At 45.7% G+C, this 27,950-nt stretch overlaps 5 protein-coding genes across 5 annotated transcripts; 3 read left to right on the forward strand and 2 right to left on the reverse strand.

Annotated features, from left to right (window-relative positions):
• Positions 1-524: 524 nt before the first annotated feature.
• On the reverse strand, positions 525-1,260 carry PAAG_06792 (60S ribosomal protein L34; the record flags this gene model as incomplete). Its single annotated transcript, XM_002791201.2, has 4 exons — positions 525-725; positions 929-1,052; positions 1,153-1,166; positions 1,237-1,260. 4 exons carry the CDS (start codon positions 1,258-1,260, stop codon positions 525-527), a joined length of 363 nt encoding a protein of 120 aa, XP_002791247.1.
• Positions 1,261-1,719: 459 nt separating this feature from the next.
• PAAG_06793 (pre-mRNA-processing-splicing factor 8) lies at positions 1,720-10,564 on the forward strand (the record flags this gene model as incomplete). Its single annotated transcript, XM_015846012.1, has 2 exons — positions 1,720-10,398; positions 10,472-10,564. The coding sequence occupies 2 exons, from the start codon at positions 1,720-1,722 to the stop codon at positions 10,562-10,564; spliced, it is 8,772 nt and encodes a 2,923-aa protein (XP_015700447.1).
• Positions 10,565-15,405: 4,841 nt separating this feature from the next.
• Positions 15,406-15,762, reverse strand: PAAG_06794 (hypothetical protein; the record flags this gene model as incomplete). Its single annotated transcript, XM_002791202.2, has 2 exons — positions 15,406-15,515; positions 15,603-15,762. 2 exons carry the CDS (start codon positions 15,760-15,762, stop codon positions 15,406-15,408), a joined length of 270 nt encoding a protein of 89 aa, XP_002791248.2.
• Positions 15,763-16,434: 672 nt separating this feature from the next.
• PAAG_06795 (MYB DNA-binding domain-containing protein) lies at positions 16,435-18,948 on the forward strand (the record flags this gene model as incomplete). Its single annotated transcript, XM_015846013.1, has 3 exons — positions 16,435-16,605; positions 17,779-18,744; positions 18,829-18,948. 3 exons carry the CDS (start codon positions 16,435-16,437, stop codon positions 18,946-18,948), a joined length of 1,257 nt encoding a protein of 418 aa, XP_015700448.1.
• A 1,876-nt stretch (positions 18,949-20,824) lies between these two features.
• PAAG_06796 (hypothetical protein) lies at positions 20,825-22,175 on the forward strand (the record flags this gene model as incomplete). Its single annotated transcript, XM_002791204.2, has 6 exons — positions 20,825-20,915; positions 21,066-21,137; positions 21,332-21,490; positions 21,629-21,729; positions 21,830-21,926; positions 22,102-22,175. The coding sequence occupies 6 exons, from the start codon at positions 20,825-20,827 to the stop codon at positions 22,173-22,175; spliced, it is 594 nt and encodes a 197-aa protein (XP_002791250.1).
• Positions 22,176-27,950: the final 5,775 nt, after the last annotated feature.

Consider the following 27,950-nt stretch of genomic DNA (forward strand, 5'->3'; position numbering starts at 1 on the left):
CTGGAAATTTATCTAGCGGTGCCGGGAACCAGGCACGGCTTTGGTGGAATCACAGTGCCTTAGTTTATGTTTTAACAATAGGAGTTGTCTTGGATGAACTCAGAGGACTACAGCACCACTGTAGTGCTCTTCATTGCTCCAAGAAAAAGGTGAAGCTAGCCGGACAATTATTCTGCAAGCCAGTTTAGAGGGCCTGAGCCTCAAGAAATATGTAGAACTCGTAGAAGAAATTGAAACAAATTAGAAAATGACGTTAAATTCATCTTTTGAGTGTATATTTCATGGATTGAAAATCCGCCTAGTTTTCTATCTCAGCGAAAACCTGGGGCAATCCCAAACCAAAGAGAATTTAACCCATTGTTGACTGGAATACGATCACATCATTGGCGCAAAAAGAAAATAAGAGAAACAGAATAATGCACCGCCATGACTGACGCTTCCATATGTCGTAGTTTCCCGCCATTCTCGTCCCGCAGAACTCCAGAACAATCGAACAACATCCACATCAAACATCCCAGTTTCTTTTAACGCTTCTTCGATGCAGCAGCAGTCTTCTCTTGCGATTCTTTCAGCACCTTCTTGACGATCTTTTGTTCCTCAATCAGGAACGCGCGAACAATACGGTCCTTGACACAGCCAGCGCAGCGGGAGCCGCCATAGGCACGGGACACGGACTTCTTGGGCCGGGAGACCTGGGAGTATTCACGGGGTCGGAGGGCAGGAATCTAATATTTAACAACGGAGGAACCGTTAGCACTCTGGAGAAATTTTTGGCGTTCTGCATTAATTCCTCGTCATATTCTTCGGAGGTGTTTTCTTCAGTTTCTCGGTCGAAATGTCGTTCAAAAATGTTCCATAACTCCCCAGCTCTATCCATACACCAAAATCCCGCACATATAAATGTAATAACCCACTAGGTGAGACTCACGCCTTGGAGTTTGATACCGCAGTCACCACATTTTGGTGCGGTTCCTTTCTTCTTGATGTGAAGGTATCTGAGGTTGCCGCCTGGAGTCTTGATGATGCGGACTTTATTTGACCGTGTGTTGTACCTAATGCATCCAAATTGTCAGAACCACCATTGATGTCCAAAAATTAATGCATCACAGCGATTCATTTCGCAGTGGTTCGGGGAGGAGAAATTGCACATACGGATTCCGTCGTCGCTAAGGAGACAAAACATAAATTAGCATTATTCCACCATCATAGAGCAACTTCCCACAGAATTCCACTCACGTATTGAAGTCTGGTATTGGCCATTGTGACTGTCCTCAAAACTTTGCTGTCGACAAGCTCTGCTTCGGGGTGATGGCGTCGCCGTTGTCGTTGTGGTTGTCGGATATTTCGTTATGCGATTCGATTTTGTGTGGGTTGCAATACAAATTCGGGAAGCGCGCTAAAGATTTTGGCGAGTGGGTGCTAGGCCGTATTTGGACTAGTGAAAATCGGACTTGAGCCGCCACCGAAAGGATTCTTCCAACGCGACCTATCTTTTGCTTCATGAATTGACAAGGCAACCAACGACCTTCGCATCCACGCAGCAGATTCTCTATTCTTCTCTGTCGTGTCGGGACCTTTGCTATTTCACCTTTGGACCTCTTATCAAACGTTGGAGATATCTGGTCAACTGATGGTGAGACTGATCGTGACGTTTACCAGACCTGTACTCATCAACTAGGGGCGAGGCGAGCTTGTTATTCAGTGCCATCCTTATTCAACATGGCGTCTCTTCCACCTCCTCCGCCCCCGGGGTGGGGAGCTGCATCTCCTCCGTCCATTCCTCTTGCTCCCCCACCTCCCGGATACCGTCCTCCGGCTGACCCTCTGGTCGCGAAGTTTGCACAGAAGAAGAACGAATGGCTACGGACACAACGAAACCGTTTTGGGGAGAAGAGAAAGGCCGGGTTTGTGGAAACTCAGAAGGCAGATATGCCGCCGGAGCATTTACGGAAGATTGTAAAGGATATAGGAGACGTATCGCAGAAGAAGTTCAGCACCGACAAAAGAAGCTACCTGGGGGCGTTGAAATTCATGCCGCATGCCGTGTTGAAGTTGTTGGAGAATATGCCGATGCCCTGGGAGTCTGCTCGTGAGGTCAAGGTCCTTTACCATGTCAATGGCTGCTTGACGTTGGTCAACGAGATTCCCCGAGTCATTGAACCCGTCTTTCACGCGCAATGGGCTACCATGTGGATGACGATGCGACGGGAGAAAAGTGACCGGAGGCATTTCAAAAGAATGCGTTTTCCACCCTTTGACGATGAAGAACCACCGCTGTCTTGGTCAGAAAACATTGAGGATGTGGAGCCTTTGGAACCCATCCAGATGGAACTTGATGAATCTGAGGATGCTCCCGTCTTTGAATGGTTCTACGATCACCGTCCACTCCTCGATACCCCACATGTCAATGGACCTAGCTATAAGGAGTGGAATTTGACCCTTCCGCAAATGGCAACACTGTATCGCTTGAGCCGTCAGCTGCTCAGTGATGTAGTAGATAAGAATTATTTCCATATGTTCGAACTTAACAGTTTCTTGACTGCTAAGGCCCTTAACGTCGCAATTCCCGGCGGCCCTAGATTCGAACCGTTGTACAAAGACGTCGACCCTAATGATGAGGATTTTGGAGAATTCAACGCGATCGATCGTATCATCTTCAGAGCTCCCATCCGAACCGAATATCGCGTTGCTTTCCCATACCTGTACAATTCTTTACCTCGCAGTGTTAAGCTGTCTTGGTACTCCCACCCTCAGATCGTATATGTTCGATCAGATGATCCTAACCTCCCAGCCTTTTATTTTGACCCTGTCATTAATCCGATATCCTCTCGCTCTGTCGCACCTAAAAACATAACGGTTAGCCACGAAGATCAGATATTCGGGCCTGGCAATGATGAGGATGAATTTACACTCCCAGCGAATGCTGAACCTTTCTTGGCGGATGAGGAATTGTACACCAGTGAAACCGCTTCTGCAATTGCTCTTTGGTGGGCTCCCTATCCATTTGACCGCCGCTCGGGTAAAATGGTTCGGGCCCAAGACGTTCCTCTTGTGAAGCAGTGGTATCTGGAGCATTGCCCGCAGGGCCAGCCTGTGAAAGTTCGAGTATCTTACCAGAAGCTTCTAAAAACTTACGTTCTGAACGAGTTACACAAGAAGAAACCGAAAGCACAAAGCAAACAGAATCTTTTGAGAACACTGAAAGGCACGAAATTCTTCCAGCAAACAACAATCGATTGGGTAGAGGCCGGTCTTCAAGTCTGTCGACAAGGCTTTAACATGTTAAATTTGCTGATTCACCGCAAAAATTTGACCTATCTACATCTTGATTATAACTTTAATTTGAAGCCTGTGAAGACGTTGACGACCAAGGAGAGAAAAAAATCCCGTTTTGGAAATGCTTTCCATCTAATGCGAGAAATTCTTCGCTTAACAAAGCTGATTGTTGACGCCCAGGTTCAATATCGGTTGGGAAATATTGATGCATTCCAGCTAGCTGACGGTATCCTCTATGCTTTTAACCACGTTGGCCAGCTGACTGGGATGTACAGGTACAAGTACAAGTTGATGCACCAGATCAGATCATGCAAGGACTTGAAGCATCTCATATACTATCGCTTCAATTCCGGCCCAGTTGGAAAGGGTCCTGGATGTGGATTCTGGGCACCCGCCTGGAGGGTTTGGCTTTTCTTCCTAAGGGGAATTATTCCGCTTCTTGAACGCTGGCTTGGGAATTTGCTATCTCGTCAATTTGAAGGTCGCCATAGCAAGGGTGTCGCGAAAACTGTTACGAAGCAACGTGTCGAATCGCACTTCGATCTAGAACTCCGCGCGTCAGTTATGGCGGATCTTATGGATATGATGCCCGAAGGTATTAAACAAAATAAAGTTAATACTGTTCTTCAACATCTTTCGGAAGCGTGGAGATGCTGGAAGAGTAACATACCCTGGAAAGTTCCGGGCCTTCCGGCTCCCATTGAGAATATCATTCTTAGATATGTTAAGAGCAAGGCGGATTGGTGGATTTCTGTTGCCCATTACAATCGAGAGCGAATTCGGCGCGGTGCAACGGTTGATAAGACTGTGGCTAAGAAAAATCTCGGACGACTTACCAGACTCTGGCTCAAGGCTGAGCAAGAGAGGCAACACAACTACCTGAAAGATGGGCCCTATGTCTCTTCTGAAGAAGCAGTCGCCATTTATACGACCACTGTCCATTGGTTGGAGTCTCGCAAATTCTCCCCTATTCCTTTCCCGAGCGTATCCTACAAGCATGATACGAAAGTCTTGATTCTGGCTCTAGAACGTTTGCGTGAGGCTTACTCTGTCAAAGGTCGCTTGAATCAAAGCCAACGAGAGGAACTTGCGCTTATTGAACAAGCTTACGATTCTCCAGGCACAACACTAGCGAGAATTAAGCGATTCCTTCTCACGCAGCGAGCGTTCAAGGAAGTTGGTATTGATATGAATGACAACTATTCCAATATAAATCCGGTGTACGACATTGAGCCCATTGAGAAAATCACCGATGCGTACCTGGATCAATACCTCTGGTATCAAGCCGATCAACGCCATCTTTTCCCTGCCTGGATCAAACCATCAGATTCTGAAGTACCTCCTCTCCTGACTTACAAATGGGCCCAAGGCATCAACAACCTCTCCAATGTTTGGAACACTGCCGATGGAGAATGTAATGTTATGATCGAAACAGAACTATCCAAAGTGTATGAAAAGATCGATCTTACCCTTCTCAATCGACTCCTGCGTCTGATCATGGACCATAACTTGGCTGATTACATCACCTCGAAAAATAACGTTCAGCTCAATTACAAGGACATGAATCATACAAACAGCTACGGCATGATTCGTGGCCTCCAGTTCTCTGGCTTTGTTTTCCAATATTATGGTCTCGTTATCGACTTACTCCTGCTGGGCCTGCAACGAGCAAGTGAAATTGCAGGTCCTCCCCAGAGTCCGAATGATTTCTTGCAGTTCAGAGATCGTGCAACTGAAACAAGGCACCCTATCCGCCTATACACAAGATATATTGACAAAATTTGGGTTTTTTTGAGATTCTCCGCCGATGAATCACGAGATCTTATCCAAAGGTTTTTGACTGAGCAGCCGGATCCGAATTTCGAAAACGTGATCGGGTATAAAAACAAAAAGTGTTGGCCAAGAGATTCAAGAATGCGGCTGATGAGACATGACGTTAACCTGGGTCGTGCCGTCTTCTGGGATCTGAAGAATCGCCTTCCAAGATCCATCACCACTATCGAGTGGGATGACACCTTTGCCAGTGTGTACAGCAAAGACAATCCAAATCTGTTATTCTCAATGTGCGGGTTTGAGGTTCGCATTTTGCCGAAAATCCGCAATCAGAATGACGAGTTCCCAGTCAAGGACAGCGTTTGGTCATTAGCGGATAACACGACCAAGGAACGAACGGCGTATGCATTTTTACAGGTTACGGAAGAAGATATCCAGAAGTTCAACAATCGGATAAGGCAGATTCTGATGTCCTCGGGCTCGACTACATTTACCAAAATTGCTAATAAGTGGAATACGAGTCTGATCGCTCTGTTCACATATTATCGGGAAGCAGCTGTATCTACCGTCAACCTCTTGGATACTATTGTTAAATGCGAAACCAAAATCCAAACAAGAGTTAAGATAGGGTTGAACTCTAAAATGCCGTCCCGTTTCCCCCCTGCTGTGTTCTATACACCCAAGGAATTAGGAGGTTTAGGAATGATTTCTGGTTCTCATATACTTATTCCAACGAGCGATAAACGATGGTCGAAGCAAACTGATACCGGTGTCACCCATTACCGAGCTGGCATGTCCCATGATGAGGAGACCTTGATCCCCAACATCTTCAGGTACATTATACCTTGGGAGGCAGAATTTACAGACTCCCAACGCGTGTGGATGGAATATTCTCAGAAACGACAAGAGGCAAATCAACAAAATCGTCGATTAACTCTTGAAGATTTGGAAGATAGCTGGGATCGCGGTCTTCCACGTATCAACACTCTCTTCCAAAAAGACCGAAGCACACTTAGCTTTGACAAAGGTTTCCGTACGCGCACTGAATTCAAAACATATCAATTGATGAAGAGCAATCCTTTCTGGTGGACCAGTCAAAGACATGATGGGAAACTGTGGAATCTTAATGCCTATCGAACCGATGTTATCCAAGCTCTCGGGGGTGTTGAAACAATTCTGGAACACACATTGTTCAAAGCCACAGCGTTTCCTTCATGGGAAGGCCTGTTCTGGGAAAGAGCCTGCCTTGCCAAGGGGACTCTGTTACTGCGATACGATGGTACCAAGGTCGAGGTCGAAAATGTGAGAGAGGGAGACCTTCTGCTCGGTCCTGATGGTGGGCCTCGTCGCGCTTTTAACATTGTTGGTGGACGGGACCGTCTCTATCGTATCAAAATGGACGGGGGCAAAGAAGATCTCGTGGTCACTCCAAACCATATTCTCGTCCTTCATCGAGAGAAAAGAGACGGAGTGGACAAAGTATACGATGTCCTCCCATCGTTGCAAGAAGACGCCACGGACGATGGAGAGGATCTGCCCGAAGTTTCAGCAATAGAGCTTTTTGATACTGTGGAGATTACTGCGGCTGAGTTTGCTTCTCTTGACCCTAATGAAAGGAAACTGTATCGACTTTTTACAAGTCCTGGCTACGAATTGAACGGCAAAGCCGTGCCCATAGATCCATATTTTCTTGGACTCTGGCTAGGTGATAGAAGTGGCACGAAATCCTCAATATATACCAATCACGAAGAAGAAATCCGGGAGTTCATCGCTGACCATGCTGCCGAGTTGGACCTGCAACTTGTCTCACATGTCGCCAACCGACCATCTCTAGCAGCTATGAAAAACGGCAACCAACTACCGCTCCGTCGTCAAGCGCGACAGATTATCCGCAAGCAACGGATTGCCGCCAAGAGCATCACACAGCCTGGAGGCGCTAGATCATCGTCCTACCCGGCCACAACCGGTGGACCCTCTTCCAACACTGTAACCTCCCTGTACTCCCGTGAACGTCATCCTCTATCCGAATCGTCAGCGGCGGCTACCATGAATCTTCTTCCCAGATCTACGTCTGTTTCTACTTCTGTCGCTTCTCAACCTAAGTCGAGCATCTCAACTTCCATCACGGACGCGAACCTTCCATCAGAGAGCTCAAACTTTTCAGTCATCCCTGACTCAGGGATTGAAGTATCCAACTCTAGCCAAGTATTATTGGAAGAGGAAGCTGACCTTGACTTATTTGATATAGATAGTGAGGACGAGGAAATCGAGGATCTCGATGAGAAGAAGAATGTCAGTAACGTCGACGATTTCCCTAAACGTCGACGGATTCATTACCTGCGAACTGGTTGTCGAACGTACGGAGAGCTGTGTCCTGGCGAGGAGGACCAAATCCTTGAAGATATCGTTGGCCGACCTGATGGCACTACCAGTGTAGAATCGCTCCTGCTGGCGCTCGAAGCGTTGGGACTACATACTTGTGGCACGAATGGCTCTGGATCTGACAAGAAACGTATCCCTTCGGTATACATGAAGAACTCACGACCCGTCCGACTTGCCCTCCTCGCAGGGCTGATCGACAGTAGTGGTTGGTACGTTGATTCGGAAAACGCGTTCGGCTTCAGCCAGACTGAAGACTCAAACTCCACTCTTATCTGGGATGTCGTAACGTTGGCGCGCTCTTTGGGTTTCAGTGTTTCGACGAAGCGGCGTATGACGGATAATCCGACCCGTACGCAGCACAAAGCCCAAGAATTTGCCCATATCTCTGGAAATGTGGCAGAAATTCCAAGCATCCTCGCACGAGAGAGAGGAGTTGAACGTCCAATTTCCCAAGCTGACGGTTTCAAAATCAAGGATATTCAGCTTGAAACTGAGACGACTGAGTGGGCTGGTTTCCGAGTCGATCAAGACCAACTCTACCTGCGTCATGATTTTCTTGTGCTGCACAACAGTGGTTTCGAAGAATCCATGAAGTTCAAGAAGTTGACGAACGCCCAGAGGTCCGGTTTAAATCAGATTCCTAACCGTCGATTTACTTTGTGGTGGTCCCCAACAATTAATCGTGCGAACGTCTACGTTGGCTTCCAGGTTCAACTAGACCTGACTGGAATATTCTTACACGGCAAGATCCCAACCTTAAAGATTTCACTTATTCAGATTTTCCGCGCTCATTTGTGGCAAAAGATTCATGAGTCTGTTGTGATGGATCTCTGTCAAGTGTTTGACCAGGAATTGGAGCAGTTGGGTATTGAAACAGTGCAAAAGGAGACCATCCACCCTAGGAAATCGTATAAGATGAACAGCTCATGTGCGGATATCCTTCTATTTGCTACCCATAAGTGGAATGTTACGAGGCCCTCTCTTCTGTTCGATACCAAGGACGTCATCGAACCGACTACGACAAACAAATTTTGGTTGGATGTACAGTTACGGTATGGTGACTACGATTCTCATGACATCGAGAGATATGTTCGTGCCAAGTATCTCGATTACACTACAGATAGCATGAGCATATATCCATCCGCAACTGGACTTATGATCGGCATCGACTTGGCTTACAACCTTTATTCCGCCTATGGTCAGTATTTCCCTGGGTTGAAGGCCCTGGTGCAACAAGCTATGGCAAAGATCATGAAGGCAAACCCTGCTTTATATGTCCTAAGGGAACGTATCCGGAAGGGTCTCCAACTCTATGCGTCGGAAAGCAACCAAGAATTCTTGAATTCCCAGAATTACTCTGAACTTTTTAGTAACCAAATCCAACTTTTCATTGATGACACCAACGTCTACCGTGTGACAATCCATAAAACATTCGAGGGTAATTTGACGACAAAGCCAATCAACGGTGCCATTTTCATATTCAACCCGCGCACGGGTCAGCTGTTCCTGAAAATTATCCACACGAGTGTCTGGGCTGGCCAAAAACGTCTGGGCCAATTAGCTAAGTGGAAAACGGCGGAAGAAGTTGCAGCTCTTATCAGATCTTTGCCAGTCGAAGAACAGCCGAAGCAACTGATAGTTACCAGGAAGGGTCTCCTTGATCCTCTCGAAGTGCACCTTCTCGATTTCCCCAACATATCTATCAGAGCATCTGAGCTTCAGCTACCTTTCCAGGCTGCAATGAAGGTTGAGAAGCTTGCTGACATGATCCTCCGAGCGACAGAGCCACAGATGGTGCTTTTCAACCTCTACGATGAGTGGCTGAAGACTATCTCGTCGTACACAGCCTTCTCCCGCCTTATTCTTATCCTCAGAGCTTTGCATGTCAACTCTGACAAAACTAAGATTCTACTGCGACCTGATAAGACAGTTATTACTGAAGAGCACCATATCTGGCCAACGCTGTCCGACGAGGACTGGATCAAGGTCGAAGTACAGCTTCGTGACTTGATTCTGAACGACTATGGCAAGAAGAATAATGTCAACACTCAGAGTCTGACTAGCAGCGAAGTTCGGGACATTATTCTTGGTATGGAAATTAGTGCGCCATCCATGCAGCGTCAGCAGGCTGCCGAAATTGAGAAGCAACAAGATGAACAAAAGCAGCTCACCGCTGTCACAACCAAAACCCAAAATGTCCGAGGAGAAGAAATCGTTGTTACGACAACTTCCCAGTACGAGCAACAAGCATTTGCGTCCAAGACCGAATGGCGTACTCGTGCTATTGCCACCTCAAATCTTCGAACCCGAGCCAACAACATCTATATTTCTTCTGATGATATACAGGAGGGCCACTATACATATATCATGCCAAAGAATGTTTTGAAGCGATTCATCACTATCGCGGATCTGCGAGTACAGGTTGCTGGATATCTGTACGGTGCCTCGCCGCCTGACAACGACCAAGTGAAGGAGATACGGACGATCGTGATGATCCCACAAGTTGGAAATACCCGCGATATACAGCTGTCACATCAACTCCCGCAACATGAGTATCTCAATTCGCTGGAACCTCTTGGTATCATTCACACACTCTCTGGAAACGAGCCGTCATATATGACGGCGATGGATGTTACACAGCATGCGCGCCTCATGAATGCGCATTCCTCCTGGGATAAAAAGACTGTGACGATGACTGTATCGTTCACTCCGGGTTCGGTGTCGTTGAGCGCATGGGCCCTAACCCCCCAGGGATATAAATGGGGAGCCGAAAACAAGGATACTTCTTCCGATCAACCTCAAGGTTTCTCGACTAGCATGGGAGAAAAGTGTCAACTCTTGCTTAGTGATAAAATACGGGGCTACTTTTTAGTTCCGGAGAATAACGTCTGGAACTATAGTTTTATGGGAAGCTCATTTAGCAATGTGGAAAAACGACCGGTATATGTGAAGATTGATACCCCTTTGGTAAGCTTGTCCTCTTTGCGAGTCTGTGCAACCATTTCGAGGTGGTTACTAATATGTTGCCTCCCTCCTGTAGCGTTTCTACGATGACCAACACCGCCCGCTACATTTCCAAAATTTCGCAGAGTTAGAAGATATCTGGGTTGATAGGGTCGATAACTTTGCATGATCATACTCAGTCATACTCTCTCTTTTTATTTTCTATTTTTTTTTTTTTAATTTTCACTTTCCAGGAATTTTGGATTGAGAGAGAGGGTGGTCTGTGTTCTTTTCATTTTATATTCGGTTTATATTATGTTTTCGTTTCCAATTTTAACTCTGTTACTATTGCATTTGCTTTTTATATTCTACCCTGAATGAACATGTTGTACTGTACCAGGAACCCAACAGCTTGCATTGGTTGTCTTAATAAAAAGCAATACTATTTTATTAGTTATTTAGTAGTAAACCTGGCAAATGGATATTGAGAATCAGGGTAGCTCAAAACTTCCTGCCTTCTCATCGTGGCCTTTCTACCGCGAGCAAGCTAAACTCACATATATAGGGAAAAACATTGGTCTCAGCGTGACTCGCATATAATCCCTTAAAAGCGATCAAAGTATAGACAGACTATTATTCTTGTTAGTATCCCAGTTCAGTACGCATAAATATATATTATCAACCTCCAACATAACATAAAGGTAGGCTGCAGCATCAAGTAATTAGTCCCATATCTATCCTTTTTCCGCTAAAACTAGAACAATCCAATCAAGTACGAACAGTACATCCTACAACACCTTTTCGTATGAGAAACAGAAAAATGTCCTTCAGTAAAAGTTGACGCATGGTTGAGTCGGGATATTCGCATCGAAGCCCAAGCCATTATCATTTGGCATAGCTCCTATCATTTCTGACAAATTGATGTGAACGTCCCTCTCTTTGCCCGGTTGTTTCGAGATATTGCTGAAAACATTCTGATCGAGGGAGCTTCGGGCCGAAGGTACAGATGGACATACATATCCCAGCAACATGCGCCGATTGTCCCTGCGTCGTTTGCATTGTTATGAAGTATTATTGGTGTCTGGGGATGGGCTCATATGTTAAGGTTGGCTAATATTTGGATGAGCCAAGGTGACGATGTGCTATAAATATATATATTATTCATTTGCAAGGAAGTCAATTAGACTTGTTATGGTTCTCAGCCTGTCAGCTGGAAAATATAGTGAGCTACTTGTTTGTGCAATTCAGAGACTAGAAAATGTGAAAATATCTGTTAGATCAATGTAAATAGCTAGAGAGGCATGAGCAAATATCAAAGCCACCACCATCTCTTCATATTCCGCAGCATACTCTCATAATTTGCTTTCTGTTGCTGCTGCCTATCATTTGATGGGATGCCCTTTTCTGGACCCTTCCCTGCACGGGAGCGCGTCGAAAGATCGGGCTATTCGCAATGTGAAACGCTTCGACGACGATGCCTCAGACTTTCAATGCATTTCGCCTTCAATCCAACGAGCATTCTGGAACAAGACCTCTGTCAGCTTTAACTGGCTTCGGGCACATTACAACCAATGGATAGCCCAAGAAGAAAATTGACCAAACAAACACTCGACCCTAAAGTATAATTAACAATGTCGCCCTGCTGGATTTTCATCCGGTATTATGATGATATGCTTGGACGAATGTTTTAATTAGCTACCTACCTCCCATCTGGGCTTTTTTTTTTTTTTTTTTCTTCCTGCGATTAACAACAGTTGGTGCATATTGTGCTTTGAATGTAGATCCTGGTCAGAACCTGTTCACATGAATGGAAAGTAGGTTGGAACTAGTTCTCATTTCCATAGCGAGGCGGAAATAAATCCTTCCAGTCAGAGACAGGTATATTCATTGCGTACAATTGTTGGTGCAGAAGCTTTCTTCTGCAGCTTGTGTGGAGGGATGTAAGTGTGCTTTTGGATTTCCTGCATAGCGGGGAAAATATGTGGATATACGTCATTAGGACCTCAAAGTTGAAAACAAGATTTCGTTTGGATTTTGACACTGTGGCTGTGGTCGCCTGGCTCAGCTCATTATGAATAATGGCCTCGAGATGTTGGCATTAGCTGTTGGGGTGGCTGAAAACATTGTCAGGGATGATGGATCAACACGCTTCAACGAGCGCACTCCTTATTTCACCCTCCCTCACACCATAATCCTCTCGTAAAAGTCTTAAAGGCAAGTCTTTTTTTTACTGCTCTGCGCATCCATACCGAGCAAAATTACCTGTCCTGGTAGTAAAGGGTCCTACAATAAGTGATAAAATATCCGACAGCTGGGTGTAACTCGCCCTCTCATGTCGGGAATAGGTTCCACCGTCCTGCAGGGGAGACTAGGATATGAGACGGAGAGAAATCTTAAACGTATGGCAAAAGTTGATCAGTGGTTGACCAAATGATATAGTCGAAGTTACGTACCTATAATTTTGGATATCGGTTCCTTTTGGAAGGCAACAGGATAAAGGGCGAGGCGGCCGGCTGTTGGCGATTTTCATCTTTCGGAGTCTAAAATGTTGTGATAAGTTGTGATGCTATATCAAGTATCAATTCTCTTCTATGTAGCTCTGTTTGTGGGTGATACTTTTGAACAGTGAGATTTTCTTCCCCATTTTGACAAGCCCATGTTGAATTATAACAGACATGGCACAGCAGCATGGCTTGCCCTTTAGAGCCATCCGGGTTTGGCGTCTGATGGGAGGCCAGGATTGCCCCTAAAGGAGTTAAAACTCGTTAACCCCTGTCGATATTGAGGTAGAAAACAACCTGTGATGGGGGCATCATTATTCATCTAGATTTGAGAAAAAATCAAAACAAATATAAAAAGGAAGAAGATCTCGGCCAAATCAGCTCTTTTGTTGAGAGATCGACCATCGTCCAAACGCAATGATCGAATGATATATCCGTGGATCAAGCAAGGAAGGTATCGATCTTTTTTTTAACCTTCCAGAGTTGACGTTCCATTTAATTGACCAAGCTTTAATATCTATGGGGAATCCTGGTATCTCTCCCTCCCATACAGCTTTCAGAATGATGGGATATGGGAAACTCTCGCTGTCCCTTTCGAGTTCTCTTATCAAAATATCAAGTCATCCACGAATGCCTCTTCGTGAGGCATGGTTGCCCATAGAAGACGCTAACCGATGTGCTCCCGAGAATGGGGAATTCGCGAACCCAGCCTCTTCCCTGCAAACCGTAATATTTCCCCTATGACCTTTTTTTTTTTTTTTTTGAAATCAAGTCTGGGTAGTTTATAGCGAGATGCCGCAGACCGAGTTGTGCTCACTTAGCGGTTCGTGCAAATTTTCCTCTTACATGACCCAGTTGCACTTCCCATGGAGATAGGTGCTTCGTACCCGCGCAGAAACGATATGAGTTGTTCCGTTGTTCCGGAGAAGCCTTTGGAAGAAGGAAGAGAAGAAAAGTGATTTCGTTTGTGGAACCATTTCACTAATTGCACCAGCATTGACGACGTATCATGCAAGATCGGACTATGCATCTCTCCAATCTGTCAGAACGATATTAGGCGAAGCTGGTAATAAACTATTTTCTTGGAATTTTCCCGTCAGGACTTTGCCGGCAATACAAGATCATCACAATCTGTCTTATATCACCCATTCTATAGATACGCAGGAACAGGCATATCAGGCAAAAAACCATTTTAAGCGACACAAAGGTTCGAGCCGGTGGGAGACTACCCTTGTGCAGTAGGATGGCTCGTTATCTCCATCTTCGGATAAGTGGGGATTGCCCTTGATAGGACAAGCTCCCGAATGACCTTCAACCGCATTGCCCAGTATTTATTTCTTGTTCAAGCGACGTTCTGCACTCGCGTTTTCTAACGGAGACGTCGTGCCCTGACACTGAGAGCGTGCAGAGCCAGCCATACAAAATCTGTAAGGAGGGCGACCGTCGTGACGATAATTATTCGTGAAGGACAAGTTATCTCCCATATTTGGAGTTTTAGCCCAGAAAGGTGAATGCTTATCGATTTCTGTCAGAATTGTCTGAGATACTTAGGTCTGGCATTATTAAAGGCAACCGACAAGAAATCCCAGTGCGCTTGTTGTTACCACCCAACTCCCTTGGCAGCTCTTGGTCGTCTCGCATGTTGCTTAGATGCGCCTATTGGTCTTTATTCCATTTCTAGCATGCATTGGCGTGTATTTATCATACGTCGCATTGGTTAATAGTGGGTCGAATATGAAATGGTATGGCTGTTTCAGTGATTACCTTCCAAGACAGTTACTCGAATTCGGATTTGATGTGTTGTTGAAGATCTTGCTCTAGACGTAATGTTCAAAAATATTCAAAAAAGAATGTGTATTTTATTCCTTTATATATATATATTATTTTTATTTTTATATATTTTATTTTATTTTTTTTTTTTTTGAATGTGCACTGTCTGCCACTAGTTAATGAAGAGGATAATAATGAATGCTTGAAATATTTGCAGTGTGCTTTGAAGTGAACTAACTGGTTTTGAGTCAAGATCTCCAACACTCATCAGGTGCAGGGACACATCCGAGATAGATATCAATCGCAGTTCTGGGATCATCTCTCATGGATGCAGCACTTTGTGTCCCATATTGATAGGATACTTGCTGAAAAAGCATGTCCGTACATGTCCACGCTATCCCATCATCCAATTCCGCTTAGCAGGGATCAATTGCACCTCAATGTTAGTCTGCGTATGGATGAGTTTGCCCTCATCTCCAACTTCCAAGTGGAGAGTTCCTGTGGCTGACCTCATGTTCATTGTAGATGAGTGAGAGATTCTTCTCACATCCAATCGCGCTGCCTCGGGTCTTTCTCCCACGTTTCTTACGCCTCCGGTGTTGACTTGTTGAGGCTTGAACATCATCAATCTCAAATTGTTTAGCTCCGAGGTTAGTTTTCTGAGGCGTGTTTCAACAACGGTTTAGTCCCACCAAGGATCTCTCCTTGACCTTGAATCTTGCTGTCTGTAACACAATTGCATATAATTGCACACCCCATTTTAAGTCTTCTTCCTTGATTGAGAGCCCGAATTGAAGGCGTACCAATTCCGGTCTCCAAGTTTCTCCCCCTCGCGCATTACATCCGGATGATACACCGCATCGCTACGACCTAGGTATCGTGTCGAATACCGAACTTTAGTTACCTATGGTAAAACCACAAAGAGGCACAATTCCACGCCGGGCCAAGTTGTGATACAAGGCACAGTGACCAGAATCATTGCCCAGAACTGCGAGGTCGCTTGTAACGTCAACATCGTAATCGTGCGATTAGAGATTACCGGCTGCTCTGGGATTTGGCGGTCTTCACTGCCCACCCACGATACTATTACTACTTTTGCTTTTTGACCCCCGGTCATGAAGAAATTAACTCCCGCCGGCTTAAACCTAAATTTAGCAAGGAGTCGCATCAATAATCACAAATGGATGCACTATTGAAGCCAGGGCTCAAGCAATGTCAATTTCAGCCTCCAGAAATCCTTCAGTTTTTGATATATGTAACGTCTCTTTTTGGCAAATCCCGATTGACGCCATTGCTCCGCGCCGAAGTTCAAGGTTAACTAGACAATACTACGATTAAGTTTTAGGACGTCGTGTGGATACGTGGTGTGATCAGGAAATAAATTAAGTGTGGGGAACAGAAGGTTTAGGACGAACACTGATGAGCAACCAGAGCGCGCACGACGGGATTAGCTTGCTATTTGTCGATCACGGCTTTGTTTGATGCTTCGGTCTAGTCTTGTCTAGCTTGGGATTTTGACGCGACGTCCACCGTAATTTCTGTCATTCAGGAGATGGCGGGGACTTCTTAGGCGTTACAGTCTTGAGGAATTAAGATGATCAGGGAGCATGCAACGGAGCCACCTGCACGCCTAACTTCATGACCAAGTGGCATGGGTATGAGCATCAAGTCCTTGCTATTTCTCATCCAACCGCGAAGAAGCCCTGGCAACGATGAGCGCCATGGGAGGGATGGTCCCGAGGAGTGAAACAGAGCCCTGCGCATTGGATTTACACATCATCAATCCCAGATGGCAATCGACTTAGAAGTTGCGCAGCCGCGAAGTCGAGCATGTTTGTTTTCCCCCTGCTATCCCAGCAAAGTCCTTCTAGCCTGGACCAACTGCATACCCACCCTCTACTCTGCGGCCACCATCTTGTGGTTCCAGAAGTCGCCTTTCTCTATCTTTGACTACGAATGCGTACACAACCCCCCCCCCCCCCCCCCCCAAGAGACCTGTTAAAGTTTCTCAAGCTTTCGCGGCATGCTCCCTCTTGCATTTCATCGGTGACTGGGAGTCTTCTTCACCAACTCCTCACTCACTCAACCTTTTTCCCTACCCTTTTTCTTTTTCTTTTTCTTTTTTTTTGTTCCTAAGGAATCCAGTTGTGCTCTGGTTGCCCTTTGAATGCCATACACTTTTGTTTATTGTATGTCCTTATCTGTCTTGCTGATCTCCGCCCCCTGAAAGCTCGGAAATGTGTGAAATAGTGAAAGGGATATCTGTGGATCTCCCTCCTTATACCGGCAATTTTGAGGAAGACTTATTTCCCCAGGACTTGATCTATGGTATTCCCCTTCCAGATCCCACCTCGAGTTTCGCGCCTGGGCAGGTGTAAGATTGTCGCCTAGAACTTGGTCTATTCCTAAGTCCAATTTTAGCAGAGGGCTAACGGCAGCGATTCCGGACAACGGTGTTTCTCTTCAAGTGGCCGGCGCCAGCCCATGAGAGCCGTCCCATTATTTAATTTATGATGCAGGTTGTCAACAGCCCATATTATTATTTTTACATGCTGCCAAACCTTTTTTAGCACAACCACCTTTCTGGTCCCTCATCCCAGTCCCGCCTGATCTACAAATGTCTATTTCGACTGACCACTATAATACTACTACTATGCACTACCGTTTTTGTCTTTCTTTCTTCAAGAAGTTCGAGAAGTCTCGTTTCGCGAATCCCAGAACTCAGCCCTAAAATATTCAAAAATGACCACCTGCTCTGACATAACTATCCAACAATAACTCATTTACCCTTTGACCCGTCAAACTCGCTCTTCATCCGAGGCGGGGTGCTTTGATAATTTTTTTGTTACTTACTCGCCAGAGCTGCAGCATTGCCCTCACATTTTCCTCTACCCCGTTCCTTACTTAACTGTCATTCCACTTTGAGGACACCCAAAAGACACGAAAGCTTCGCGCGATTTACGACTCAAGCACGCTGAAATCTTATCTCACGTAAAGGCAAAACGAAAAAAAAAAAAAAAAAAGGTTAATCCAAAAGTCCAGAACGCTTTCGGGACTACAGCGTATGCCGCTGATTTGCAATACGATTTACTTGCGCATCATCCGGCAGCCTGCTAGGGCTTGAGAGCTCTAGCAGTGCCGGTGTACAACCGTGACGCTGGCGGATCCGTATCGGGATTATCAGATTGATTACTCGACACAAGAGCAGTCAAAAGCTCAGGAGCAACAAAGTCAGCTGGTTTACCACACAAACCAACATTCTCCACAGTCTCTTCATCATGGCGCAAGGCCTGATGTTGGCTTCCTATCAGGTGGACAGCATCATCAATCCTTTCAACCGCAACAGCAACAGTCGAGCCATCACCACCAGCAGCAGACGCCCCAGCAGCAGCAGCAGCATGGGCAACCAGGTGCTGTTGCATTGTCCTCTGCGGGATCCCATAACGCGGTGCGCGACATCCAACCACCCGTTCTCCTTCCCGCACAGATGGTAGCACCCCAGCTTCCACCTCACTTTAATACCGGCGCACTTCAGTTACCATCATATGCGAGTAAGCGTCACGGAACGAAAAGAGCGCGCATCGACGACGGTCCTGGAGAATCCGGTGACGATCACACTACAGGGATTAGCCTTTCAATGCTCTCGGACGCATCCCACGGGGATGAACCACAATCTACTGACATGCTCTTGTCTACCCAATCGGACCCCTCTTCGCATCACCAGCCTCCCAGCCAACACGATTACCAGTCAGCTTCTTCACTACATCATCAACAACACCATCACCACCATCGATTACCTTCGCAAGCCACACTTGCAGGGGCGCAGCGCTCCGATGCAGACTTGACATCACCGGGGGGGGTCTCTGGGCCTCCAAGTGTGGTTGGCCAACCTGGAATGCCCGATCCCGCGCCCCGACCGCGAGGGCCTAAGCTGAAATTTACCCCGGAGGAAGATGCGTTGCTCGTGGAGCTGAAGGAAAATAAAAACCTCACATGGAAGCAAATTGCCGACTTCTTTCCTGGTCGGACCAGCGGGACACTGCAAGTTCGCTATTGTACCAAATTAAAGGCCAAGGCGACAGTCTGGACGGATGAGACGGTATGATTACCTTTTTTTGCGCTCAGAAACTACCAATGATTCTTCAAAAAACTGGGGTATAGATTAGACTAACACTTTTTGTAGGTGCAACGGCTGCGTAACGCGATCCATGAGTACGAAAATGACCGCTGGCGTGTGATAGCGAACAAGGTTGGAAATGGGTTCTCGCCTGCAGCATGTCGAGACAAAGCCACAGAATTTTAGACAGGCGGTCATAGAAATATCCCGTGTTTGGGCCCACTTGGAGAAGTTTTAGGATACAGGCACGGCTTCCTTCCCGTGAACATGTGTGACTTCGAAGGTGCACGCCTTCTTTGCCGGAGGAAATTATGTTGATTTCCTGCTTGCTTTTCTCAGCCCTAATTATTGCAGTGGCTGCAGAAGAAATTCTATGGGACCTTCCAAATGACTTCGATATCAATTGTCAGTCTTCCATCTGTTTCGCCCCTGCAAAACCTGAACAGAAAGGGGGAAAAAAGATTGTAAAACCGTCTCTGGGTTGGTGAGATATAACGTGAGGACGACGAGAACCCTGACTCTTGCGGCCTTGGAAGAAAGAAAATAACGAAATAAAACAAAAGCCGAGAAGAGACAGGAATTAAACGGTGACATGTTTGCGGGTGGCTAGGAATCCGAAACAGCATTGTAGCAAAGGCTATAGAAGTCACACGGATCACAAGTTATGGACCTGGCCATCGCAAATTATCCGTCTGTCTGCGCGAACAAACTGAATACATCTTGCTCAGCCCCGCAAAGTCTGCGACTATCCTCCGGCTGCTCTACTTGTCTTCCTACTTTTTCAATACATGATACTTGTTGGGTAAATGGGATTGGTTAGCATTTGGCATTGCGCGACAATGATACCCTTTTTTATTACTTTTGCTATCATATATTGTGTGGAGGGGTGGGAGTCTTTTGTTTCACTAAACACACTCGTTGCTATCTTTTACAGCTTCTTTGGTCCGTCTCCTTTCACTTCCCATTCTGTGTTATTGGATTGGGGTTATTGCTGGGTCCATTAAAAAGTTAGGAGGGCAATCCGGATTGGGGGTGCTTCGATTCTATGATTCTTGACGATGTTATGTTGCTATTTTTCAAGACGTTCCATTTTTTTTTTTTTTTTTTTTTTTTTTTTTTTTTTTGGTTCTAGTTTTGTCATTATTTTTCTCTGCGACGCCTCAATGTTCATCAATAGTTCTGGGGCGTACGTTTCTTCTTCTCACATTTCTTTTGCTCTTCGTACATAAAATATAGAGAAGGGGCGGTTTCTAAAGGAAATCCAAAGTGCGATGCTTGTATCCGCCTCTTACCTACTACCTTTGCCCTTCGTGTGGCATGACTTGTTTTTCCCGTCGTTTGCTTCGGACTAAGTACGGACGAGGCTACGAAGAATGAAAAGGTAAAGGAACGGTAGATGTGTATTATTACCAAATGAGCCTTCTCTCCATTTGTCCAACCTATAGTCCTGGCTTTGTGTGGTGTTCAGCCCCCTGTCTATTTTTGTAGCCCCCTTTCCTCCCGGTCCTCTTCTGTACTCCATGGGGTCTCACCGTTTCTTTATGCATATCGAAACGGCGGATTTGGCCGTTTGTCGTGACATTGGTATGTGAGCTGTGAGCCACGTTAGCAATTCCTGCGGAAAAGGTTACACGCATGAAGGCTACCAAGAAAAGGAATCCGTGGGTAGACGCCCTGGGAGATACGGAGAAGTCTCTTGTTCTTGTTCCATTATGTAGCAAATGCCGGGAGGCAACCAGACCGACTCGTAGTTCCTGGAAGAGTTGCGGGTCCAGGTACAGTGTATATTGCGGGTTGATATAAGCGGGTGAGTTGGTCCCCTGTGATACAACACGGTCACTTAGGGCTAACCCTAACAGTATTCTTATGGCAAGTCGCTCTCGGCCAATCACGGAAGGTGTATCATGTGACCTTTAAACCGCTTGCTGACTAACGAAACCCGGATCCAGTTGGTGGTTCGACTCTCAACCTCAATATCAACCTCATATACAAATAATACAACAACAAACCCAGTCCGTGACTTACAACCACTACCCTTTAGCAAGCCATTGGAGTCGGAACAATGTTCGTTCAACGAACCGCCTTCACCCTCGCCAGGCGCACCCCTGTCAAGGCCCTTGCCAGACGTACCTTTTCAGCATCTGTTGCCCAACGTGCGTGCCCGCCCAATTCACAGTCTCTCATCTCTGCGTCGCCCCATTGTACCCCGACGATCAATTGATTCATAGGCAACCTTTTGATGACGGTTTCACCACGGTGAATTTTCAAATTGTTTGCTAATCCGAAATTTTATGATTTTCTAGGTGATGCCGCAAAGCCATCCAGATGGGATCCCAAGCCCGGAGAGCCAGTAGGCAAACTAGTGTCCTTCCAAGGTCAGCCTATAAGACTTCCATCTTCGATTTTTATTCCACTTCTCTTGTCGCAACCGGAGAAAAAGCGGAATACCTCTTTTAAGGGCGTTATCAATTTCCTGTGAAAACGATGGAGTTTGCCGCACCACGTCTCTGTTTTGGAAATTGCATTGCATCCGTCACTCGAAACAAGTTTTCTGACTCCTTGACTGTAGATATCGAAACTGAAACTGACCTTCTTCCCCCCGGAGCGAAAGCCGGAACCATCCCCACTGATTACGAACAAGCAACTGGTTTGGAAAGATTGGAACTTCTAGGGAAAATGAACGGAGTTGATATTTTCGATATGCGACCCCTGGATTCGTCAAGATTGGGTGCGCAGATTCCATTCCCCTTCGTATATTCCGCTCCAAAAACGTACAATATTGGCTAGTGGGGTTGGTGTTGTAAGGGGGTTAGAAGGATATTCGTTGGCCTATGCAATGCGCTAAAATGACGTTCGAATTTGATAGGAACTCTCGATAACCCGATTATTGTCAAGTCCGGCGGAGATGAGCAATATGCTGGCTGTACCGGCTTCCCCGCCGACTCTCATACTGTCATTTGGCTGACGGTAAGGATATCCCGTCAATTGGAGATATAATGCACCACTACATTGGCCTTGCGCATGTTTTGCATCTTGACAATTAAATATCTTTATTTATGCATTATAGGTATCCCGCAAGCGTCCAATTGAACGTTGTTCTGAGTGCGGCAACGTTGTCAAGATGGAGTACATTGGGCCTGAGTCGGATCCCCATGCCCACCATGGTACGTAATCTCTGAACGACAAGGATATTTTTGACTATATAGGACAATTGTCCTGCTTGGTTCATTCCTAATGTGAAATATTTGTGCAAATTTGCCGATATTATCCCGCTCGTTCTTCGACACCCGTCAGACAAGAAGGCACTGACATACTATTTTTTTTTTTTTTTTTTTTTAGATGAACACCACCATGCCTACGAGGAACCCAAGACCATGGCTGACTTTGTCAGGCCTGAATACTGGTATAAATAAATTTTGCCAATCTTTTATGCGCGCTGCAAGAAAGAGAAGGGCTCCGTGAGGTGGCTGACCTGAACTCGGAAATTTGGAGCCGTAGGGGCCCAAATACATAACGTGTTCTTGATACGGTTTTTAAAGCACCCTGTATCTCTCTAATATCAACACTCATATACCATCTCTCTATGTTCCCCTTACCTATGTGCTATACGTTACTGTGGCCATACGGTTCATTTCATTCACTGACTCTCCTCAACCATGCCAGCCAAAATTTCCCTTTCTTTTCTTTTTCCATTGTAGAATATTGCAGTTTAAATAACACACTCTATATATAAATTTGACATGTTCGATGGTATTCAGGCTTTCAAGATCTGATTTAATTTACGATAGTGTTTTAACATTGGTGTCGCTGAAGCAGAGGGGAAATGAAGTGAGACGGAGCCGTCCAGGTAGGTATAGCCAGCGGCGTAGTATGGCAGCGGGCAGAGGCTGGCAGAGTATGTCCAATGTGCTCAAACCAGTGTCCCCTGAACATGTCTCTATAATTGATTGGCTTCTACCATTTTCGAAGTGGCTACCGTATTGGAGATGGATGCGATGATGAATAAACGTTGATGCTCAGTTCATATTGGGGGTTAAGATCCATATCTATCATATCATCTAACATGCATATCAGTGCCGTGTTCCATCTAATCAACCTTTCTCAAGGACGGGTAAAGATATCTGCATGGTGACACGCACACATGGATATATAGGGATCTATATCTACCTACCCCCACCTCGTTATCCCCATGATCGCCAATGATGACAAGATCACACCATATTTCATGACTCTGATCGAGAGAGTCTATCTCACCCAACCCCAACCCCCCGCGCTTCTCTCCCCGCATCAATTGAGTCTCCTTTAATGCCTTTGGGAGAAGAGCACACGATTAACTCCCTATTACCCGATTCACGTGCCACAAGAACCATCTCATACTACCTACAGAGGTACCATCGCAGAATGCATCTTTTCGTTTTTCTTTTTCTCACTGGCTATTTTGCACTCAGTCTTCCCAATTGACTTCTTTCTCCCCACCATCCTTTCATTCAGCGGGAGGGACCGTTATCAGTTACCCGTTCATGCGCAACGTGTGATAACCGTTACTCCGCCTACTGTTCACTCCCCACCACCCCATTTAATACGACTTCTCTGAGTCTCTCCAATCTTGTATCACGCCAGATTCACATTAAAAAGCCCTGCCCAAGGTCGGAGCTGGTTGTGGAGTCCTTTATATTGTCCTCCTCCCTTCTCAGGCGGACTCTTTTTGGGTATTGTGCATACCTTTGCGTTCTCTGAGTGAAAAGTGTGTTTTTCTTCCATCCGCAGATGCAGGATTAATATGACGAAGGAAGAAGGGTGGGACAGCACTTTCACGAAAGATGGAGAGAGTAGCACAACATTGAACACAAATATATTAACATGTGCACATGTTATATTATATATATAACCAAATAGCTTGAGAACAATCCAGCGGTCAAGAAGTGACATTCTTATCTGGACAAGTTCTGACTCCTGCTGCCGAAACAGGCACTGGAAGTCAGTCGCTCACATATGTATTTGGTGTGGGTATTTTGCTTGATAACAAACAGCCTTTGCCCGGTACTCGTACCCTTCCTACTAAGACGTGAATAGGAGGCTTTGAAACTTGGAAAGTCGCAAAAGGGCATGGTGTCGCTTTATAGATGCACCGTACTTGGTGGATACTACAAATTTCTGGTCCAAATGACAGGTAAAAGAAGCACAGTCGGCATATCCACAAACACAAACATATACGATGCACACCTATAACTCTAAATTCCCATCCATCCATGTAGCAGCTCGTCCCCGGAAAATGATAAAAGCAGGGACTTCAACAGCAACCCAGACGATGAGAAATGTCCTTGAAATGTCCATAGTGGACCGTTTTAGTCGTGTGCCGATGTGGGATGTGGTGCTGTGTAATATGCTCAGGTAGACCAAAGGAAACGATGCACACATTTTATCTTTCTTTCAATGGTTAGGTGCGAGATGGGACGCATGATGCCATAGGACACATTGAGATTGAAACATGAAAGTTTTGTCTGCGCTTTTTTTTTTTTTTTTTGGGGTTGGCAGGAGGGGTTATTATCGGGAGTTTGTTGATCTTGGTCGTGTGGTAAGAAATTGAAGGTTGAATGGGCAGTGAGAAAGAGCAACAGCACAGTGAAATGAATCAACGTTCCTATTTCCCTAGATATTTCGCGACGGCTGGAGAAGCCTGCCACACTTCGGTCGATTGAGAGGTTGAATGTAGTATCTTTCTTGTGTGCAATGTGCAATTCATCTTACTGTTGGATCATCAAGAGAAGAAGGTGTGGGTATCAAAGCTGTAGGGAATACATATATCTTATCATTTTCTCTGGGGACCGTTGTAAACCTTAGTTCCATACAGATGGCTTTGAATAGCCCCTCCGGATGGTGCCGAAGAAGTCTGACCCAGCTCGGAAATTTGGGAGTTAGACGATCTGCGTAGTTGAGACCCATAAGACATGTTGATATTGATATGTGCAATACAGAATAAGGCAGGCTGAATGCGACAGCGCCGTTCAAACGTTACAATTCCATCGTTCGAGCAACCGCCCGAACAGAGGAGAGAAATGACGTCTCCAACAGAGCTGTGCAAACCACCTGAAACAGGACCATTCCAAGTCATACACGACAGCAGATGGAATGTATCCTGGCGAATATGAGATGGGAGTTTCGAACGATCTTGCATTCCTTATGTGGCTGGTATGAACTGGAAGTAACGAAAAGATGATTTTGAAATGCGCTATAAACTTTGCAGATGACGTTTGTCCTGTGCAATATAATAATGTATTATTAGTGCTCATAGGTCAAGCATCGGGTTTGCCTAGGTGGTTAGTGATTAAACTAGAGTTCAATTTCGTTAATGGAACTGAGATTGACGGGCCAAGTCTTAATAGAATAAATCAAATGAGAATTAAGCGGTAACGGAAATGTGCATTCTTCCGAGTATGTCGGAAAAAGGACGCGGTCCAGAGTTAGAGAATCAGTGACATCCAGGTAGCATATAAAGCGGTGTTTCACCACTCGACAGCCAAGTTCAAACCTCCTATGGTCTATAGGGCTGAAACAGCGCATCCCGGTGATCCCCAGCTCTCTTATATCTTGATCCCCAAGCAGCTATTGTCCTCCATTTGCATGTAGAGATGGGGCACGTGTGCGGAACAGGAAGCGAGATCCGGAATATTCGATTTGGGTCAAGATTATCCCCTGTTGAACAAATTAGCAATATCGGGACCGCATATGGGAATCTGGATGCATCAAAGACGAGGGAGACTGCACAGCATTCTAAGAGAGGGTGTCAAGGCAACCCCACCAGAATTTGAGGAGGAATTCATTGGATTGGCCCAACTAACGGGCTCGGTTGCGCATGCCAACAAACGGGGGAAGAGTTCTGTACAAATAAGCCTATCGGATCAAACTTGGTACCTCGGGGACACCGAATTGTGCGAAGAGAACAGCGGGACATATTTTGGAGACGATGGTGGATGGACGAATGGACAATCTCTCAGCAGATAATCCATTGCAACATTGTGAGTTGTTTGGTCGCGCCCTGAATAAATTCCCCGTACAACTGAGAGGGGAGGAAATATAATATTGAAAATGCTCCTATACCCAAAATTTTGAGTATATGGTGCAGCATTATGCCTGCAGAGAGAGAGAGAAAACAACAAGATAAGGTAAATGTATTGGTTTCCATCCAGAACTAAGTAACTGCAAGAAGTAAAACTATATTTCCTGTATCGTAAAGTAGAGTAGAGCGGAAGCGGATATATCTACGCGCACATGCAGCCCGCTGGTGCATGTTGTGAACATGTCGGCTTGAACGGAAAACGCAGTAAAGAGAATTTTCGTCCTCCCACACGCGGAACACATCAACATAACGTACATGAAACTGAGCTGATATATCCAATCAAAAGCCGAATTGTATCTAACACAACGATCCACCGCCTTGCGTACCAGGCGAAAAATTCCCGCAGAAGGAAGTTTTAGCAGCGCAAAGCAAAGAGGAAGCGGAAGGGCGCAAAAAAAAGAAAAAAAGAAAAAAAAAGGTGCCGGGGCGAACTGCACCGTTTAGTTACCGCTGGCGGGATCTCTTCAGTCGCGTCGTGAACACTGTGCAGGCTGCAATGCAATTCTTGGCGTGGTAAATAGTTTAAAACTATTTAACTACGCCGGTTGACGATTTAAACCGGGATATTTAGAATTTCTCTGGCCTGGCAGGGTACGATGATTGTTGCAATCTTCTATATTTGCTGCCGGGTTCGGTGGATACGCCTTGCGGAATCTCGTTTGATTTATTAAAAGGCATGTCAGTTGATGTTGGGATATTGAGGATGCCGCAGTGCTTTCGATCATGATATTCCCTTCCGCACAATCATTTTGAACAGTTATAGCTCAAAGTGAAGTCCTTTACAAGACTAAAATAGATGAGACTGCAGCAAGATCAAGAAGTTAAACCAAGCATATTGTGGGCGGAAGCGAACTTTCGACTGACTCAAAATTAAGACCACGCGGAAAAGTAAAAATGGGACTTGTTCATCAAGCTGTTTTCGCCCCCTCCGCTGAAAGTCTGAGGAAGCTGAGAACGTATCCCATTCTTCAGCAAAGGCGAAGGGAAGAAGAGAGAAGTGATACAACCTCCCCGAAGTTCGTCAGTAAGAAACTTGGAATAGTGTCCATAACTAACATGGTTGGGGAGAGGGGATTTGGAGTTCGAAGAATGGGGACAACGTTCGTCAAGTTAACTTTGCAGAATCGCAGAGTAACTAGAGAGCTGGAAGAAGAGAGCTGAAGAATGGGGAGCACATGTATTCTGCGCAATCTTCTTCGCATCAATCTTATGCCAGAAATCGTGCACGTCAGACTACGTGTGTGGGTATGGTCATACGCGCGTTGCTGAAGGTCCTCCTCTGTAACTATATTTTCCAACTTCACTTTTCATATCAAGGGCAATTTTCTTTCTATTCATATGCTTTAACCCTCCCCTCCTCACATGACACTATGACTCGGTTGAATCAGTTGACGGTGTGAATCACAAGTCAAACGAAGCAACTATTAAAAAGAAATGAACGGGGAATCAGTTGACTAGCCAATTAAAAGCCCTCTCCAACGTCTAACCAGTCTAACTCACAACAACCCTGGATTTAACGAAATCCTGCTGGGTTTTCAAGTTCCTGTTGCTTCGCTTTTGCGCGCGTCGCTGAACTAACCAGTCCTCTCTAATAAGCTTCCCTCCTCCACGAACCTCTGGTCATAGCTCAGAACCCTTTTCCCCCCCCCCCCCCCCCTTTTCCCGCAGCCGCCTTGCGGGGCCCAAGGATCCATCCCTTAAAGCAAAATATATACGTCAAGAGTTTCTTATCAACATCCTCTGCTTGGCCAATACCTCCAATAGCATTTCTCCGTGAACTCTCCTCGCGTACGCCCCAAACATGTCCTGCCACATAAGCGATGTCATATCTCCAAAATAAATAACCGTACCAACCTACCTAGGGACAACTACTCACCCACTCACCGTTCATTTTTGCCCGTTATCAATCGAGCAACATGGGATGATATACATACCCCAGGTGTGTATGTATGTATGTATGTACGTATGTACGTATGTACGTATGTAACGTACGTACGTACGTATATGTATTACATTTCCGGCAACTAACTATGAGCCTCCCATGCTTACGTATATCACCCCAACAACTCAT

Source organism: Paracoccidioides lutzii, assembly GCF_000150705.2.
Source record: "Paracoccidioides lutzii Pb01 unplaced genomic scaffold supercont2.20, whole genome shotgun sequence".
NCBI lineage: Eukaryota > Fungi > Ascomycota > Eurotiomycetes > Onygenales > Ajellomycetaceae > Paracoccidioides > Paracoccidioides lutzii.